Raw genomic sequence first — 19690 nt, forward strand, 5'->3', positions numbered from 1 at the left:
CTGTGATGATGAACATGTTTTTCTGAGTTCAAAGTCATTTTGATATTTGATATTCTGGGGCTTAAAAAATGTCCAAGTGGTGTAACCAACAAGCAGGTAGCCATTTTGTTGTCATGTGACAATTTTTAAGATTTCTCATTTTTATCACCTCAATAGATATTCCCAATAGATAAATCAAGTCCCTTCCCACATTTGTTTCTCCATTATAACTCCTGTTTCACTTGGAAATTCAGAATACATAAGTCAAATATATTGCGAATGACATTTCATGTTGACGTGTTGTGCAAGGATATGTTAAAAAATAACAAGTGGTTTTCCTCTCCTCAGCCGTTCCGTGTACGTGGCTGTATTCTGACTCTGGTGGAGAGGATGGATGAGGAGTTCACTAAAATCATGCAGAACACAGACCCTCACTCACAAGGTGAGTAGATTCGTATTTCAACCACATAACGGGGCAGTTCTGAGCTCATTAGCATGGGAATACACTGTTGTCTGTGTGTGTCCTGATGTCTGACCTCTCATGCTCTTGTAGAGTATGTTGATAACCTGAAAGACGAGAGCCGTGTGTGTGGCGTCATTGATCGTCTGCTGCAGTATCTGGAGACGAAAGGCAGCACAGAGGAAGTGTGCCGCGTCTACCTGCGCAGGATCATGCACACTTACTATAAATTTGACTACAAAGCCCATCGTCGCAGCCTGGGCCTACAAGGAGAGACTAAGGTGATTGTCTTTATGTTAATGTTTAATTATTCTCTTTATTATGTTAGAATAGCCTAATGTTTTTTTATTTGTTTATTGTTAGTATATTTAGTATTGTTTTGTGTCTATATATATATATAAAAAACAGAATTCTGTTCTAAGCATTGCAGTGAAACCATTTTCTTTATTACATTAATGTGGCTGATGAGTTTAAAATACTTTTTTAATTGAAAAGCTTAACCTTTTCCCTCCTGTTTCACTTTAGTCCGAACAGGATCAGGAGGAGAGTGAGGGAGAGGATAGTGCTATTATCATGGACCGTTTGTGTAAGTTTATCTACGCCAAGGACCGCACTGACCGTATCCGCACCTGCGCCATCCTGTGCCACATCTACCATCATGCCCTGCATAGCCGCTGGTACCAGGCCAGAGATCTCATGCTCATGAGCCACCTACAAGACAACATTCAGCATGCCGACCCACCTGTCCAGGTACACACACAGTGATACACATGATGCATTAACAGCACTGCTATTGGCCGAAAATTGGTTGGTGTGATTTGAATTGGGTTTGCTCATTGATTTGTCCTCTCCTTCAGATCCTGTACAACAGGACTATGGTGCAGCTGGGTATCTGTGCGTTCCGTCAGGGCATGATCAAAGATGCCCACAACGCCCTACTGGACATCCAGTCCAGTGGTAGAGCCAAAGAGCTGCTGGGACAGGGACTCCTCATGAGGAACATGCAGGAGAGAAATGCCGAGCAGGAGAAGATCGAGAAGAGGCGACAGGTAAATCCACATCTCGCTAGCATTCAATACTAATGATTAGAGGGAAAAGCACACACTGACAGGTCAGCGGGTTTGTGATTTGTATTCTGTTTGATTAATAAAATTTAGCATCCTTCTAACAGTATGATTCATAAAATCCAAGAAGCTCTGAAATGTTTACATATACAGTGGCAAGAAAAAAGTATGTGAAACCTTTGAAATTACCTGCATTTATGTATAAATTTGTCTTAAAATCTTGTTTGATCTTCATCTAAGTTACAATAATGAACAAACACAATCTGTTTTAACTAATAACACACAAATTATTGTATTGTTCTTGTACATATTGAATACATAATTCAAACATTTATCGTGTAGGTTGGAAAAAGTATGTGAACCCCTAGGCTAATGATGTCAACAAAAGCTAATTAGAGTCAGGAGTTGGCAAACCTGGCATCGAATTAATGAAATGAGATTGGAGGTGTGGGTTAGAGCTACTTTGAATTATAAAAATAACTCAAACATTTTGATTGGACTATGCCTCGCAAAAAAGAGATGTCGGAAGACCAGCGATCAAGAATTGTTGCTTTGCATAAAGCTCAAATGTTTACAAAGTTTTCTCGAAGAGCTTAGATATTCATCTGTCTACAGTTAGACAAATTGTCTATAAATTGAGACGATTTAGTACTGTGGCTACTCTCCCTAGAAGTGGCCGTCCAGCCAAGATAACTCAAAGGGCACACCACAGAATGCTCAGTGAGGTAAAAAAAAGAACCGTAGAGTGACAGCTTAAGACTTGAAGGAATCACTGGAACTGGTTAACATCTCTTTTCATGAGTCTACTATACGGAAAACATTAAACAGACATGGTGTCCATGGCAGGACACCATGAAGGAAGACAAATTGGAAGACAAACGTTTTTGTTGCTTTCCAACAAAAACATTGCGGTGCGCCAGAAGTTTGCCAAAGACCACCTTGACACTTACAACGCTATTGGGAAAATGGTTGGTGGACTGATGAAACTAAGGTTGAATTGTTTGGGAAGAACATGCAGCATTACCTACGGTGTAAATAGGGCATCTCTAGCTCTTAGCAATATGGTAGCTAGTTTTGTGTCTGACACATATTTGTATCTATCAGGTGCCGTTCCACATGCACATTAACCTTGAGCTTTTGGAGTGTGTGTACCTGGTGTCTGCCATGCTGCTGGAGATCCCTTACATGGCAGCCCATGAGTTTGATGCCCGCCGCAGGATGATCAGCAAACAGTTCCACCACCAACTGAGGGTGGGCGAGAGACAGCCACTACTGGGTGAGAGAGATGGGGGAAAAAGTGGCAGATGGGAAATAGAAATCAGCTTGACATTTGATGTCTGTGATAGACAGATGACCTCTCTCTCTGTCCTCCACAGGCCCTCCTGAGAGCATGAGGGAGCACGTTGTGGCTGCTAGCAAGGCCATGAAGATGGGCGACTGGAGGACCTGCCATTCCTTCATCATCAACGAGAAGATGAACAGCAAAGTGTGGGATCTGTTCCCCGAAGCGAAGTGTGTGCGAGAAATGCTCGTCAGGTAGACCCTTAATGAGCCTGGAGATGTTCATTTTAGCCTCATTCATTCACAGTAGCCCTAAAAAGTATTTGGACACTTAAGCCACACTTAGAAATATTTGAATGTCATTGCACCAGATAACAAAATGTCAAAGCAAGTGGCATTTATTTAAAAAAAGATAGCACAAGAAATTAGTGTAACAAGTCCATAGGATGCTGATATGGCAATACAAATAAATAAATATCTAGTCCATAGGTTAGTGTGATGAATTCTAAATGTGGTTACTCTGATAGGAAACTTCATTTGAACTTGAGGGGAGCTAACTTCATACATCCACTAAAAATGAAACTGGGACCAGTTAGTTTAAATTTCAAAAAGACTCAACTAAAATTTGTTCTGAGAATGAAGTCTAAAAGCTTTTGTTTGCAAATTCCACTTGGTGTGATAGTTTTTTTTATGCAATGACATTCGTTTACATGAAAATGTGATTTGAGTGTCCAAATATTTTTGGCGCCACTGTACATTTAATCGAATTTTTGTTAACTTTGTTTTTGTTTTCCTCGTAACTTACAGGAAGATTCAGGAGGAGTCGTTGCGCACTTACCTTTTCACCTACAGTAGTGTGTATGACTCACTCAGGTACATGTTATTTACAGACACCCTTGAAAAGCTTTTTAACAAAGTCAATTCAAATTTAATTTGGGAGTTTTTAGTAAAAACGGATCTTAAACATCTTATTTTGATTTTTTTCTAACTATTTTTAACCTGGTTTTTGCCATGAAAATAGCCATAGAAGCTGGCATGGCATTAGAAAACAAAAAAAAAAAACATGTTATCTAGAGGTCGACTGATATATAGTTTTCGCAGATTAATCGGTGCTAATAGTTGCTTTTTGGAACTATCGGTTATCGGCAAAAGTCGATAGTCATTTAAAAAATTTTTTTATAAAAAATGTATTATTCCTCCATGTTTTTCTGTGGCTAAAACCCTTCATCTGGTGCATAAATAGGCTACAAAAAGCTTAATTTGGTGAATATTTACATGTAGAGCATTGTAACGGAGACAACTTTTGTCACCATCACTATGGATTCATTCAAGAATATTAGTGCGAAATGTTGTTAAAAAAACACGCATATGACAATTGACAAGTGATCGCTGATGACCTACTATTGATGAATGATGATCTACTGTTGATTAATTACTGCTCATTATGGTATTTATTAGCCCGTATGACAATAATTACTTTTATATGATTCTATTGTAATTCATTGCAGATGATTGTAAGAGTGCATGTTTTGTTTCCCTTGTGTTTTTGTGTGAGCTGGAAGCACAGACATTTCAAAATAAGAGTCCCTGTTGAATTTCGAGCTTGTTCATAATTAAAAGTCCTGCATTATGCACCAAATCTTTTTTTTTTTATTATTATTGGGATTTTGGTTGCACAACAAACATGCATCCTGGGATTTTACTCATTTTGGACTGTTGCAGCCTCTGTGTCTGTACCAGTCACAGTAAGGAGAGACTAAGAAGATTTTTTTAACATTCAGTAAATTGATTTGAAAAACTATCGTCTGATTAATCTGTTATCGGCCTCTTCCACTACCATCTGGATTTTTTCAGATATAAATAAGGCTAACCGTTGCACACCGGACGTGTCTGGCGGATGACATGGCGCGTTCTAAAATTCGAAACAATTATTTTCTACGAAAGTACATACACAACGTGCTCTCTCCGTCTCTGGAAGCTGCTCAAAAATCTGCAGCACCACGGAGCAGAACTCGCATAATTTTCCATTAAATACGACCCGAATCATTATAAAAGGACAAAGATTATTACTGGATGGTATATTGTGTATATTCAACTTTCATATAGCCTACATAATGTATTTTCATTTACAAGAATGTCTTTTTGTGGCTTGAATGAAACCTCTTCAAAGACACATTTCATAATTTCTAATTCTGTCTGTGCAGTTAATCATATACTAACCTGCAAACTCATAAATATCACTTTCATTCTTGAAATAGAAAAACCTTCATAACTTTTGTGTGTGCGTGTCCTGTGCAAGGATATCTAAAATACCTGTCCTGTGTTGTGATACCTGTGCCTTGCAACCTGCTTCAGTAAATGTTGTCACCCCCTTGTGGTCTCCCAACGCTATTACACCAGACGTTCAACAGAAGCCCAACTGTGAGTTGGAAAGCACGCAAATTAGGCTTCTAATTTAAATCTCGGCTAATCGGTTCTCGGTTAATATACCGATGCCACAACAATATATCGATAAAATAGCGCACCAATCATTAGTCAGTATATCGGTATTTTATGACATGCCTAGTATCTGCAAAATTCCCACTATCAGTCAACCGCTAATGTTATCAACACTTAACCTGTAAATAGGTCTGTCTAAAATGAACATTACTGTCAAATATTTAAACTGGTTGTAATACTTTTCAAGCATTTCTCATCTCTCTCTCTTGTTCTACAGTATGGAGACTCTATCAGAGATGTTTGAGTTGGAGTTACCCACAGTACACAGTATTATCAGCAAGATGATTATCAATGAAGAGCTCATGGTAAAAGTCATTTTTACAGCTTCCAAAGGGCCATTTAACTACTCAACCCTCTGTACCTACAGTGTACCTTCATTTATTTGTCATTAATTTGCTCAGGGATCTCTGGACCAGCCGACTCAGACAGTGGTAATGCACAGGACAGAACCCACGTCCCTGCAGAACATGGCCCTGCAACTGGCTGAGAAATTGGGTGGCCTGGTAGAGAACAATGAACGCGTGTTTGACCTCAAACAGGGTGTCTATGGAGGCTACTTCAACAGAGGTAGATTGAACACTGGTGTGGTTTTGACAACATGTACCTGAAATGTAATGTTTAAGGATCACTTGCATAAAAAGTGGCAGTTTTTGTTTTGTAGGAAAATAAAGGAGAAAAGAATCAGCTTGGAGTAGGGTTGGGAATCGAGAACTAAAAAAACCTGAAACTGAATTTTCCTGATGATAGATTTTTCATTTTGGGAGGAACTAGCCCTTTAAATTAATTACGATTCTCATCACTAGATAGAAAATGGGGAAAGTAGAAAAAATTTAATAATATTTTGGGAAAATGAAGCTGATTCTAGTAGAAGTGCCACCATGATTTCAAGCTTTGTTCTAACCTTTTTACCTTCACACACAGATCAGAAAGGAGGTTACCAGCAGAAGCAAGGCTATCAGAGAGGTAATTATCATTTACACACAACCACGACAGAGTATAGGAGAATCCACACACACACACACATTCAGATTGTATCCTTGTGCGCTTCTCGCTTGTGGTCACTTGACACAGCTGCTTTGAAGTGTGTGTCTAAGTGTTTTGTGTTAGAGAAAGTGTGATTGATTGTGCATGTGCAGCTGTGTCTCTAAACATATCTCACTATGCAGCTCCAGACCAGAGGGGAGGTTACCAACAGAAGCAAGGTTACCAAAGAGGTGGTTATGAACATGTTCAATCATTATCATTATTCATTCATCTACTCATCTACCCACTCACCCTCTCACTCATTTCTGCCTTTATCAGTGAATGCGGTGGCAACTTTCTATGTTGTCGTTCAAAGGCTCTTCCTCTTTTTTTTTCTTGTTCTTCCTTGACAACTTCAGAACCTCTAAGTGTCGCTTCAATCTCTTTATAAAAACAGAGAATGCCTATAAAGCCATATTAATGACTTCTGAACCTCAATATCTGTTTTGTGTCCCTCCTTTAGATCAGAAAGGTGGCTACCAGCAGAAACAGAACTACCGAGGAGGCTACAGGTCCCAGAACCAGGGCAACTACTGATCCCAGTGCGGCCTGCTCCAAACATGCCTTCATTCCAGAACCATATTGCAGGTTCCTCTGCTTGGCTCTTCACCCACCTACAACTCCATATCTGTTTCAGTACATCAGCCTGCCTGCGTTACAGTGCTGTAGTTGCTGATATCACAAAATCATTTAAACTCAATTTTATTGTTAAAGACACCATAATTATCTACAACTTTTATAGTGAGTGTGCAAGTTTTCAGCTTGTGGTGCAAGTGGCAGATTTGGGGACAGCAGTATGCTTGGCTGGAAAGAAATATCAAGTTACTTGTTTTACAAACTGATGAATTAATAAACGTTATTCAGTCAACAGTGGAATTTTCTTCAGTCATTCATGTCATTTGAATTTTGTGGTTAGCTGTGATACCTCATATTCATATTTTTGGTCTTCTACATATGATAAACTACATCTCTGGGACTTTTGCGTTAAGGACTGCTTTGCAAATATTTAAAATAAAAAATGGTCAATTTACGTACCCTTAAGGTGCTCCAAACTTACATGACTGACTTTATGCCGAACACATAGGAGAGGTTTTAATAAATATCACGTGACATCTTTTCTCTACGGCAGTAAATACGGCCTCACTTTAAAGCCTAAAAAGTTTATTCCCTGTTGAACAGGGCAGTAGAGCGTTATAGTTTCTAAAAATTAATTTTAACAATAACTTGTAAACCTTTAAAAACAAACCAACCATAAGCTCCAAAGGTTGTTAATTTTTGCTATATGTTTCTGCTGAAGCCATTTGTCTGCATTATTTCAATTTCATTTTTAAATAATCTTGTTTAATAGAGGGATTTCAAGTGAAGAACTATACTATCCACAATCCTGAAAGCAAAAGAACCACCAATCAGAGAATAGCGACAAACATATGGCGCCAAAATAGCGACACCCACTCCCATGACACGCTGTGAATGACACAAGTCATTCTGTATTCTTAAATATTTTATAATTAGGGCTGTGAATTGATCCATTTTTTTAATAATTAATCACAGTGTTTTCTGATTAATCGTGATGAATCATTAAAACATTATACTTTGTCTTAAAGAACTTGCAAGAAATTGGTGTCATAATTTATTTTAATTATTTAAAGGAATATTCTGGGTTCAATACAAGTTAAGTTCAATCAACAACATTTGTGGCATTATATTGATTACACAAATACATTTTGACATGCCCCTCCTCTTTTAAAAAAAAAAAAAAAAAAAAAAAAGCAAAAATCTGGGTTACAGTGAGGCACTTTCAATAGAAATGAATGGAGCCAATAGAGGCCGGCAGATATATTGGTTTTACCGATTAATCGGCGCCAATAGTTACTTTTTGGAACTATCATTTATTGGCAAGTATTAACACCGATAGTTGCAGAAACGTTTTTTGTCTATTTATTCCTCCATGGACTCGAAATAAGAGTCCCTGGTGTATTTTGGGCTTTTTGATAGAGTTGGACACATTTTTACAGATCTAAATCTTTGATACAAGTATATGTATACTTGCCATAAAATCTGTGAACATGCTGTAATTAAAAGTTGGGCAAAATCTTCTGCCGTTTTCCAGTGGACTTTTCCAATAATAGGTTTAAATGGGCAGATTCAATTCACGTCAGGCTTTATTGGCAAGATAAATTTAAGTGTGCATTGCCAACGCATTATAAGGCACTATACATACAGATATAAAACAAATTGAATGTTTAAAATCTCAAAATGAAAATTTTCTCTCGCTGCCTTTCAGTCTTGCTTACGTGCTGGGTCTCTCACGCTGTTTATTTTTTTGACACTGGTTCAGATGACAGTGAGAGAGTTTTCGGGCTTTGCGAAGAGATACAGTAAGGCAGCTTGCCCATATCTCTCCCACATCTGGCTCACCGCCGCTTGCGAGTGCAGTCTCCATTCTCCGTACAGTAAATCCGTTCCCGTGTTTATTATGCCCGGGACATGCATTCCGCGTAATGAATAAGCGTGAAGTGGTGCACTGCTACACACAGTCTGTTTCTGTGCTTTTGGGAATTTATTTATACCAATTTTAGCCGCAGGAAGATCGGATACTGCATTAATTGCTTAAATTTACCAGCCCTAATATTAATAGATTGGAGTATTTTGTAATTAAACTTAAATATATTGTTTTTGTACTCCTAATCAACAACTTTAAATCAATAGTTTTGTATTTTCCCATCATCTTTAATTCAATTACATCATTCACAATGCTTCATGGGATTGTAGTTCATTCCCTTTATGAAAACCATTAAGTGCAAAGTCTGGTACTTTTGTCTTATTGTATGATTTTCAAATACATCTTTGCTTCAAACCAAATTTTGGAATGTGGTTTACTTCAGAGCTGGTTGGTTTGGTTCAAGGCTTAGAACTCTCTTATGAAGAATTTTATGGAAAAAAAGGATCGTGGAAAATGCTTCCGAAACAAAGCCTGTTGCGCTCTATAGGGAACAGAAGAGACTGGGGGGTGGGCTATGACTTGGGCCAGCAATTAACCACATAGCAACACCCTGGCATTAAGTTTTGCGCAGTCAAACGGCAGTAATATTTTCAACAGAAAATTATAAAATCAAGTTATTTTTTGCATTCGGTTATATGCAACCAGCAGGGGCTCTCTCTTAAATTCATGGGGCCAACATTTAATAACTTTTGAGCAACCCCAGGCCCAATATGTAGGCTACACCTATAAAAGTCCTCTAGTCCTCAAGCATAGTCTTTAAGGGCATAGAATTGTGACACACAGGTCACAAATTTGATCCCAGGTTTAAGTGATCATGCATTGTGCCCTTGAAGAAGGTGCTGAACTAGATGATTTCGAGGGATTGCCCTCATGACTTTTGCTTGCTTTAGAGGAGAAGCTTGTTAACATAAAATCTGAAGTTAACAGTGGGACAACTTTTTTTTTCAACACACAGGTGTTTAAACATAACCGGGTTTCTGTATCATTAAAACAAACTACACACAAACCCCCCCCCAGACCTTCACTTCAGTGTGCTTTAGTCAACAAGTTTTTGACCTATATACAGCACACATTTACTAAACGCTGTGGAGACATATATTGATGTCCCATTTTTAAGCCAATGAAGAACAGCTTGTAAGTATAGCGGACACAAAACAAAGGACTACGGAACAGGTGATACTAACTAAAAAAATCACTCCATGTAAGTAATTGGTGAAGAGATGTTAATATTTCTGTCATTAAAAAAAAAAAAAAAAAACATTGGTCCTTCTCTTTTAGTACTTTGTGGGAAAACGATGTTAATGACCCAGAAAAGACATCCCATACCAAGAGAAAAAGGGGAGGATGTTTTTATTTATAATCCTTGATGATTTTATGTTCAAAACTGAAATAAACTAAATGAAAAATCCAGCCAAAGAATGTGACATCAGATATATTTTTTATTGTTCTGGTCAGTAGTAAATATTGTGTGGAGTTAAAGGGGGTTGGAGTAAAATTTTGGTTCAAGTTTTTAAGTATTGACTGTTCCGGACAAAGTCTAGCATGACCTTTTCTCTCACACATCACTGTGCTAAACACCGATGTCTGTCTCCTTCCCAAGATCCAAGGTCAGACTGACATCTGCTCTGTTCCCTTGCTTATCATTTTTAACTTAGTTTAGTGTATAATATGTATTTTTTTTACCTTTCTTTTTATGGACATCAAGTATTAAAGGATTTTTGATGTGGGCTGTAATTGTAACGTCTGCTTTTTCAAAAGCATTGACTGCCATCGATGTGACAGTGTTTACTAATCAGTATGTCAAGGATGTTTTTGGTGTGGTTGTAAAGCTTGTCAAGCATTTTTAAAATGAAAATTGATGCTCTGTCATACACATTTTACAGGAAGGTAGGGTGCAAAATAATTGTCCATGAAGGTTTCACTATTAATATCCCAAAGTTCAGACTGCATGTCAGTCATTAACCAACAGATCTAAAACGAACCTCCCCTCCCTCGTCCCCATTCGCTTGCTCTCCTTTTTCATGTTTATTTGCAGTGGAAAAGTTGGAGAGAACCTCACGGTTTACAGGTGTTGGTCGTGGCATCCATAATTTATGGTAAGAGACATTTTTTTAATTTTTCTTTAGTGAGTTCTAAAAAAATGTGAGAAATCCAGCTACCTCACATTTGTCGTAGTATTATGAAGTGTGGCACTTAAACTGATTAATGCCACTCTTTTTCTGCCCCTTGTTTATTTGCCTACAGGTTTCACTGATGTTTGATCTATATAGAGGTCTGTGTGTGGAAAATGTTGTTTACATGTGTAAATAGAGGTGGTTGTATATTCATATAAGTTGCATTGTTTGCTGAGCAAGCATAGGAGTTGCACAAACTTTCTGTTTTAAAGCACTACTTAGATAAAACTTCGATGGGACACTCCAGCAACTCTTTAAGATTAGATGAGAAAATCTGAGTTTTACTGGAATCAACAGTTCACTACTTTTCGTAGTTAGAATCGAAATATCCTCTCACTCAGTATCTTCAGCTTGTGGAAGAAGAGTGAAGATGTATTCTCTTCTTCGGCCACCCTTGTTACATCGTTTCATTTCTCTGCGTTTATTGAGCGTGGCTGCTCCTCAGTCCCTGGCAGCCAAACATGGTGGTCGTGACCTCTGTAACGCCACTCCATCTGCATTCCTGACCTTTGAGGACCCAAAAGCATTCAAGATGAAGAGTTTCTGGGAGCTGATGCAAGCCCTTGGAGTCTTCAGGCTTTGCTCCTTCCCTGTGCTGGTGAACAACTGTGACAAGGTGAGGAATATACACACTTGATTCATACAGTATATAAATATGTTGTCTTACCTGTCACATTGACAAATTGCTAAATTTCTGTCTTTGTCGCTCACTCTCTTACAAAGTTGATGACCATTGCAAGGATGGTTTTGGGTAAGCGGGGTTTCTCAATGGTCCTGCGTCCATCTGTGTATGCTCAGTTTGTTGCCGGAGAAACAGAAGGTGAGATTTTAGAGTCCATGCAAAAGATGAGCTCTTTGGGGCTCCACCCCATGCTGGCTGTCCCCATCGAAGAGGACCTTGGAGAGAGCACTGGGTATAATATTAAGACATGATGTCAGGAGTTTTGCCTTTTTCAATATTTCCGCTAAAAAAAAAAAAACATGTAATTGATAATTTCACAATATCTCTTAAATAATAATTTGTATTTATTTTTTTATATTAAGGGGGAATATTTCCCCCAGAGTTTAACTTCAGGGGCAAAAAGGTAAAAATTAATAAAGGCATATTTTTCTAAACACAGCATTTGGTTTTTGTAAAACACTTTAACCAATTTTTGGAAATGGAATAACAACCTGAAAAATTACAGCTGTTGCCTATAAATATAAATTGACAAGCAACATGGGGCCCTCTGAGCCCAGAGGCAGAGCTGCACCATATGGCCCACTGAGCCCAGAGGCAGAGCTGCACTGTGAGGCCCACTGAGCCCAGAGGCAGAACTGCACCATGGGGCCCACTGAGCCCACAGGCAGAGGTGTAACGCAATGCCCATTGACCCTGGAAGTGGAAGTGAACTTCAGAAAGTGCAGCTGCACCACAAGGCCCAGTGAGGCCAGAGGTGGAGCTGCACCATGGGGCTCACTGAGTCCAGAGCCTGAGTTGCACCACAGCACCCACTGAGCCCAGAGGCAGAGCTGCACCACAAGGCTCAGTGGGTCTGTACAAACTTCCTTTGACTTTATGGTAGGCCCTAGGATTCAGTACTGAGGCAATCCATCGTAATCCAATAGTGACAAGATAGTGGACGTTTTCACAGTGTATTCTGCTTCATTGAACAATACAATAAGGTACAGCTAACAGCTATGGTGTCTGCAGAGGCAGTAAACTAATATTTGATGTGCTACATGTAACTAGATATGTCTAGAATAAAATAGAATGAAATTCATCAATGCATGTTACAAAATGAAAAACAATAGAAATTGTTATGGGTGCCCCCATTCATTTCTGATCCTGTTTTACAGTTAGTCTAGATAAGGAATGATGATGAATACTTAGTTATGTAATATATGTTATGTAACATACTTAATATGTAATACATTGAAACGCATGCATTTTGTATTATCATGACACACATATCTACAGGGAACGTCGATACGAAGACAACCTGGCGGCCATGTTGGAGTGTGTACACATATCTCACAGTAATGGCTGGAGTAAGAATCCAATGATGCAGCTGAAGATCACAGCTCTAGTCAGTCCTGAGCTGTGTGTGGGTGTTTATTCTTACTCTAATAAGTTTGTTTCTTATGAGTCAGGATTAACAGTGATTAAGTTTTTAGTTCTTTATCTGATGTATACATTTGACAGAATTAGATGCTGTCATTTTGTTTTGGAAATTTCATTGTTGGCATAATAACCCTTTATTTCTCTACTTAAAATCTAAATGGTATTAATAATTCAATTAATTCATGTTCAGGTAAAGCTGACCTCTCTGCTAAAGACTGAACAATATGATCTGAATTTGCTTGTCAGAGCCATGGAGGGAGAGGTAGAGATATGTGCCATTCCATTGCAGCACACCAAAGGCTTATCGTAATCAGCTACATTTGATATTCAGTGCTTTAGATGTTGTTTTGTATCCTATAGGAAATGATGTTTCCTGGCCTGACCGAAAGTGAAAACACACACTTCCTATGCAGCCTTTGCAGACTTAACAAAATAGGAGAGGTGCCAGAATTTCAACACACTAATTGACTAAATGTTCTGCTCTCATTTGAAAGTTTGAGATTACTGTTGTGTTTTTTGTCACATTTATAGGCCAGTGCTAATAAAGTCTGTGTTTTGGTGGATGCTGAGTATACTTACATGAATCCTGCACCGTCACTCATTACCATGGCTATGATGAAGAAATTCAATCAAAAAAGTGCCTGGATCTGGAACACATATCAGTGCTACCTTAAGGTTGGCACAACTCCTCTTTTAAAACATTTCCCTTTTCTGTAGAAAAAGCGCATTGTATGTTCTCTAATGTCTTTACGGATATGCTTGGTTTGTTTCTTCACCTGCAGGATTCAAGGAATTTGTTGCTTGATGCCATTCAGACATCCATTGATCAGTCTTCCTGTCTCGGTGTTAAGCTCGTCAGAGGGGCTTACATGGATAAAGAGAGGAAACTGGCAGAGAAGGAGGGGCGGACAGATCCAATCCATGAATCATGGGAGCATACTAATAACAGGTGATCTATGAGTTCAAATATTATATTTTTAACATTTACATTTATGAAAGGTGTTTTCATCCAAAGCAACATACAGTGCATTCAAGATATAAGTGTTTTAGCTGTATGTATGTTTCCTGACATTTGAACCTGTGAACGTTTCATTGCTGGCGGCATGATTAATTGTGCTGCAGTAAACCAGTAACAATAGCTGTTAATTACAGAGTTCTCACGGTCATAAAAAAACTGGAAATGTAAAGTTGTGACTTCCTGGAAATGTCATGGAAATTAATAAAATCTTCTTAGAAGAAAATGTTCCATATAGAACCCAAAAAGGTTCTATCGCTCGCTTCATATTTTGAACCCATAAAAGGTTCTATATAGAACTCTTTTAAGGGTTCTTTTAGCCAAGTGAAAAGGTTCTATATACTCTATAACCGTTTAGGAGTTCCAGACATGGAATCGTAATTGGTTTTTGTTTAGTTTTTACATTTCGTTTTTGTTTTATTACCAGAATAACGTTTAATAGATATGTGAATTAAAAGGTTCATATACAAAAAGGGTGCAAAAAGGGTTCTTTTTTTTGTAAGTCTTTTTAAATAGAACCTTTTTCACGTAAATGGTTCTTTGGAGCTGAGTAAAGAACCCTAGGGTTCTACTGTATATAGAACCCTAAAGAACCTTTTTTTCTAAGAGTGTAGACAATGATGGAATAAGTCTATAGTGATTGATTTTTTTTTTCATTATGCTTGTCTTCTCTAAAAAAGGATCTAGAATTTAATATTATGAACTAATATTATGCTGCAGTTAGTTTGAAGGTGAATATTTAGTCAGTTATTGTTCTATCCCCACTGATCACACATTTAAATGGCCATTTATATGCAGTTATAATGGATGTCTGGAGATCATGCTTAACCTAATTTCTGAGAAACCTGAACGCTACATGATTATTGTTGCCACTCACAACGAAGAATCAGTCAGACGGGCAGTGACAAGGTACTCTCTAATGTATCTATGGACTCTTGTTAAAATGGTTATGAAAGTGTAAGGGAAATTGAAATTGAATGCTGTTTCAGAATGGAAGAGTTGGGCATTGGAGCAAACGGTAGCTCTGTCTGTTTTGGCCAACTGCTGGGAATGTGTGATCATGTATCACTAACTCTAGGTACAATACAGTTGAAGTCAGAAGTATACATACACTTAGGTTGAAGTCATTAAAAGTCATTTTTTAACCTCTCCATGGATTTAATATTAGCAAACTATAGTTTTGGCAAGTCGTTTAGGACATCTTTGTTCATGACACAAGTAATTTTTAAAAGTAAACAATTGTTTTCAGACAGATTGTTTCACTTTTAATTGACTATATCACAATTCCAGTGGGTCAGAAGTTTACATACTCAAGTTAACTGTGCCTTTAAACAGCTTGGAAAATTCCAGAAAATTATGTCATGCTTTTAGACATTTAGACAACCTAGGAAAAAAGGTGAGGGTTGCAAGCTGAAGAACACCATCCCAACCGTGAAGCATGGGGGTGGAAGCATCATGTTGTGGGGGTGTTTTGCTGCAGGAGGGACTGGTGCAATTCACCATATAGATGGCATCATGAGGAAGGAAAATTATGTGGATATATTGAAGCAACATCTCAACACATCAGCCAGGAAGTTAAAACTCGGCTGCAAATGGGTCTTCAAAATGGACAATGACCTCAAGCATACCTCCAAAGTTGTGGCAAAATGGCTTAAGGACAACAAAGTCAAGGTATTGGAGTGGCCATCACAAAGCCCTGACCTCAATCTGATAGAAAATTTGTGGGCAGAACTGAAAAAGCGTGTGTGAGCAAGGAAGCCTACAAACCTGACTCAGTTACACCAGTTCTGTCTGGAGGAATGGGCCAAAATTCCAGCAACTTATTGTGAGAAGCTTGTGAAAGGCTACCCAAAACGTTTGACCCAAGTTAAACAATTTAAAGACAATGCTACCAAATACTAACAAAGTGTATGTAAACTTGTGACCCACTGGGAATGTGATGAAAGAAATAAAAGCTGCAATAAATCATTCCCTCTACTATTATTCTGACATTTCACATTCTTAAAATAGTGATCCTAACTGACCTAAGACAGGGAATGTTTTCTTCGATTAAATGTCAGGAATTGTGAAAAACTGAGTTTAAATGTATTTGGCTAAGGTGTATGTAAACTTCTGACTTCAAATATATAATGTATAATTATATAGCTATTTTAATCAATAAGACTGAATACATTTCTCTCCTTGCCTCTCTTGAACACCCCTCAAACCACAAATTCCTCTCCCTCTCATAGCTCATAGCATGGTTTCTCAGTGTATAAGTCAGTGCCGTATGGCTCAGTGGATGACACACTGCCATATTTGCTGCGCAGAGCTCAGGAGAACCGTACTGTACTCCAGGGCATCCGCAAAGAGAGAGACCTGCTGAGACAGGAGATCCGCCGCAGAGTCCGAGAGAAGATCATAAGAGCCAGACAGACAGAGAGCAGAGGAGAGAGAACATTGTCAGTGCAATAGGTCAAGAGTAAAAAGCTTTATTTTTCATAACTTGAATCAAATTTTTTCTTCTCCAAAATGTAATACATTTGTCTACCTCTGAAATGACTTTCCAGCTGAAAAAGGAATATGTCTGCAGTCAAACCTATACATATTATCTTTAAATATCTAGTTGTAAGATAGATCAATGTCATAACATGGTCAATGTCATAACAGGTTCAATACAATTTAAGCTCATTCAGCAGCATTTGTGGCACAAAGTTGATTACCACAAAAATAATATTGACTTGTCCCTCCTTTTCCTTAAAAAAAGCAAAAATCTGGATTCCAATGAGACACTTGGAATGGGGGCCAATACGTAAACGTTAAAATACTCACTATTTCAAAAGTATAGTGTGGCAGACAAGCCTCTCGTTCATCGGGAAAGGAGCTGATTGGGCAACTCAGCGCCGGGCATGAATCATCTCGGCCCAGCCACGCCCTCGTCCTTGTCACATATAGCCACAAGACAAATAATATGCGTGTGTTAACATGATTTTACTGTGACAAAATCGCTTAAGTTATAGCCAATTTTACAACTTTGTTTGCCATGACGATGTAATGTCAACAAACCCTTAAACCTTAAAATTAAATCTTTATAGTTCAAATAATACTTGAGTTTTAACAAAAGAAGTAGTGTTTTTGTAAAATTATAAACTTCACATTTCTGCCTTTAAACCCTCCAAAAATTGGCACCATTCACTTCCATTGTAAGTGCCTCACTGTAACCTCAGAGGGACAAGTCAAAATAAATATTTGTGGTAATCATTTTGCCACAAATGCTGTCGAATGAGCTTAACTTGTATTGAACTAGGAATATTTAAGTTATTCAAAAATACATTTAAGATTCACACAAATCAATTACTTGAATAAACTTCTACTATGATGAACATGATTTTTTAATTTGTCACAACTGTAAAATACTGTATAATATCCAAATAATGAGTTATCAATTCTTGGACATTATTTGCTACTGCAGAGATCCAGTGTAAATTGACTTGGTTGTTAATGTTAACAACATTAAATATATATTAAACCTCATTTCTGTCTCTGAACATTGTGTCCATTAGTGTAGTGTTGTTTATCTAACCTTATTTTAAACCCTCTCTTTGTCCATCACCAAATGGAAAGGGAGGTAAGAGAAATAATGGAATGGATGGGGGGGGGGGTGATAATTATCACCAGGACTTTAATGACTCTTTCTCAGTTTCTAACGCACACCCACTATCAACACTTGACCATGAGCAAATGTCTAAGATCAACTCTGAAGGCTAAATGACAAACACTAAGAATGCGCTAATTGTTAAATAAGCCTACTGTGTGTGTGTGTGTGTGTGAGAGAGAGAGAGAGAGAGAGAGAGAGAGAGAGACAATCTCAAATTGGCTTCCTCCTTAAACATCGAACCACTGACCATATACTGTATATACACTACAAACAATAATAAATAAGTACACCAAAAAAAAAAGAGGGCAAAGTATTTGCATGTTTTTAAGATTGTAAAAGGATTTTGACACAATTTGGCAACAAGGGTTACTTAATGAAATCATTCAAAGTGGCATAGGAGGTAAGGTATATGACCTAATTACACATATGTGCACACACAGTAATTGTACAGTAAAGATTGGGCAAAAAAGAACAGTATACTTTCCCCAACAGCGTGGTGTAAGACAAGGATTCTGTATTAGCCACACTTTATTTAAAATTTACAGTATATTAATGAACTGGCAGAGTTACTGGACTGCTATGAAAGCCCAGGACTTGAGCTTTATGACACTCAAGTCAATGCAGATGATCTGCTAATTCTGTCTAGGACACCAGGTCTCCAAAACAGTCTGGACATCTTAAATCAATATTGCCATGATTGGGCATGATTGGGAAATCAACATCCAAAAAACTAAAAGAATGATATTTCAGAAAAAATGCAGAAATCATGAAAAAAGACACACATTTACCCTCAACAACACCACACTTCAGCAAACTTCACAGTACAGTTATCTGGGCCTGGTCTTAACCCCTTCTTTGAATTTCAATTTGGCGATTAAAGCATTACTTACAAAAGCCCGTAGGGCAGTGCATGCCATACAAATTAGATTATTCAAGATTAACATTCCAATCAGAATTTGGATAAAGATATTTGATTGTGTAATTCTACCCATAGCTTTATATGGAAGAGAGGTCTGGGGCTCTCTTAACAGTTATAGCCATGATACCTGGGGCAAACACCCAGTGGAAAGTTTACATGTAGAGTTCTGCAGAAACATCCTTCCTGTCCACAGAAAAACACCCAGTGATGCATGTAGAGCAGAACTTGGCCGTCTCCCTCTAAATTAAATAGTTAAAAAAAGAACATCAAAATTCTGGATACACCTAAATTCAAGTCCGAGAGATGCCCTACACTATAAAGCACTAAAGCACAAGAACTAAAACCAAAGCAAAGTCCTCTCTGTCTAATAGTATCACAGCTTACAAGTAAAGAACCCAAGATTTATGCAGCAACACAACCCATAAGAATAAAATAAATTATGAATCAAGAAACAAATACATACAGCACATAGAACATTGGAAAGAGCTTATAAAACCCAGAGCTGTATGAAATGTTATGTTGATCTGGAGAGACAGTACAGCCCAGCTGAATATCTCTCCTCTGTCAGAGAAGTAAAACAGAGAGAGTTATTAACTAAGTACAGACTTAGTGACCACCAACTGGCCACTGAAACAGGAAGATACAAAAAAACATGGCTGCCCGAAGAAGACCGTCTGTGCAGTCACTGCACATCAGGAGAGATCGAGACAGAGATGCACTTCCTTCTTCACTGCCAAAAATACTCCTTGCGAGACTCATTCTACACCAAAATACAAATATCTATCCCCGAGTTTCAATCACTCAATGAGATCTATTTAAATCTTACCTGGTAAAGGGCCCACTTCCTCCATAGTGGCCATAAACATAAGAGAACACAACCAGTGAACATGTCCACTATACACCACCTGATCTTTTACTTGATGCTACTTGCTGTGTACATACAGTACAGTATGCTAGTTGTTATGACACCATCTCATTATTTACCCCTTCCCCCTCTTATTGTTTCCTTTTTTTCTTTTTTATTGATGTTAT

General features: G+C 38.0%; 2 protein-coding genes and 1 long non-coding RNA gene across 6 annotated transcripts in view; 2 read left to right on the forward strand and 1 right to left on the reverse strand.

Annotated features, from left to right (window-relative positions):
- The window catches only part of LOC127422786 (eukaryotic translation initiation factor 3 subunit C), a 29007-nt gene extending 21833 nt beyond the window's left edge, over window positions 1–7174 (forward strand). For 3 of the 4 annotated variants that reach the window (XM_051666552.1, XM_051666551.1, XM_051666553.1), the window contains 12 exons: window positions 328–421; window positions 533–720; window positions 965–1189; window positions 1297–1488; window positions 2608–2779; window positions 2880–3039; window positions 3592–3657; window positions 5501–5588; window positions 5685–5850; window positions 6205–6246; window positions 6450–6497; window positions 6770–7174. In XM_051666552.1, coding sequence (XP_051522512.1) covers window positions 328–421; window positions 533–720; window positions 965–1189; window positions 1297–1488; window positions 2608–2779; window positions 2880–3039; window positions 3592–3657; window positions 5501–5588; window positions 5685–5850; window positions 6205–6246; window positions 6450–6497; window positions 6770–6843 — 1515 coding nt within the window. In that variant the 3' untranslated portion in view covers window positions 6844–7174. The remainder of the gene's footprint in view (window positions 1–327; window positions 422–532; window positions 721–964; window positions 1190–1296; window positions 1489–2607; window positions 2780–2879; window positions 3040–3591; window positions 3658–5500; window positions 5589–5684; window positions 5851–6204; window positions 6247–6449; window positions 6498–6769) is intronic. The other variant, XM_051666554.1, reaches the window with a different exon arrangement.
- Window positions 7175–7307: 133 nt separating this feature from the next.
- On the forward strand, window positions 7308–17615 carry LOC127422819 (hydroxyproline dehydrogenase-like). The gene is made up of 10 exons (XM_051666600.1): window positions 7308–11599; window positions 11707–11897; window positions 12944–13070; window positions 13278–13349; window positions 13448–13528; window positions 13619–13762; window positions 13870–14036; window positions 14901–15011; window positions 15092–15203; window positions 16341–17615. Exons 1-10 carry the CDS (start codon window positions 11354–11356, stop codon window positions 16554–16556), a joined length of 1467 nt encoding a protein of 488 aa, XP_051522560.1. The 5' UTR covers window positions 7308–11353; the 3' UTR covers window positions 16557–17615.
- LOC127422820 (uncharacterized) lies at window positions 16321–19565 on the reverse strand. Its single transcript, XR_007894225.1, has 3 exons — window positions 19485–19565; window positions 16914–18897; window positions 16321–16460 (listed from the first exon to the last, which is right to left on the reverse strand). It is a non-coding gene; the product is annotated as an uncharacterized LOC127422820 (long non-coding RNA).
- Window positions 19566–19690: the final 125 nt, after the last annotated feature.

This window comes from Myxocyprinus asiaticus, chromosome 32 (assembly GCF_019703515.2).
Source record: "Myxocyprinus asiaticus isolate MX2 ecotype Aquarium Trade chromosome 32, UBuf_Myxa_2, whole genome shotgun sequence".
Taxonomy (NCBI): domain Eukaryota; kingdom Metazoa; phylum Chordata; class Actinopteri; order Cypriniformes; family Catostomidae; genus Myxocyprinus; species Myxocyprinus asiaticus.

Excerpts from the sequence above, each read along its gene's own strand:
- LOC127422819 (XM_051666600.1), top strand. The coding sequence starts at position 11,354 with ATGTATTCTCTTCTTCGGCCACCCTTGTTACATCGTTTCATTTCTCTG. Across the intron at positions 11,898-12,943 it reads GACCTTGGAGAGAGCACTGG|GGAACGTCGATACGAAGACA; the intron begins GTATAATATTAA and ends ACATATCTACAG. Across the intron at positions 15,204-16,340 it reads CAATACAGTTGAAGTCAGAA|CATGGTTTCTCAGTGTATAA; the intron begins GTATACATACAC and ends CATAGCTCATAG.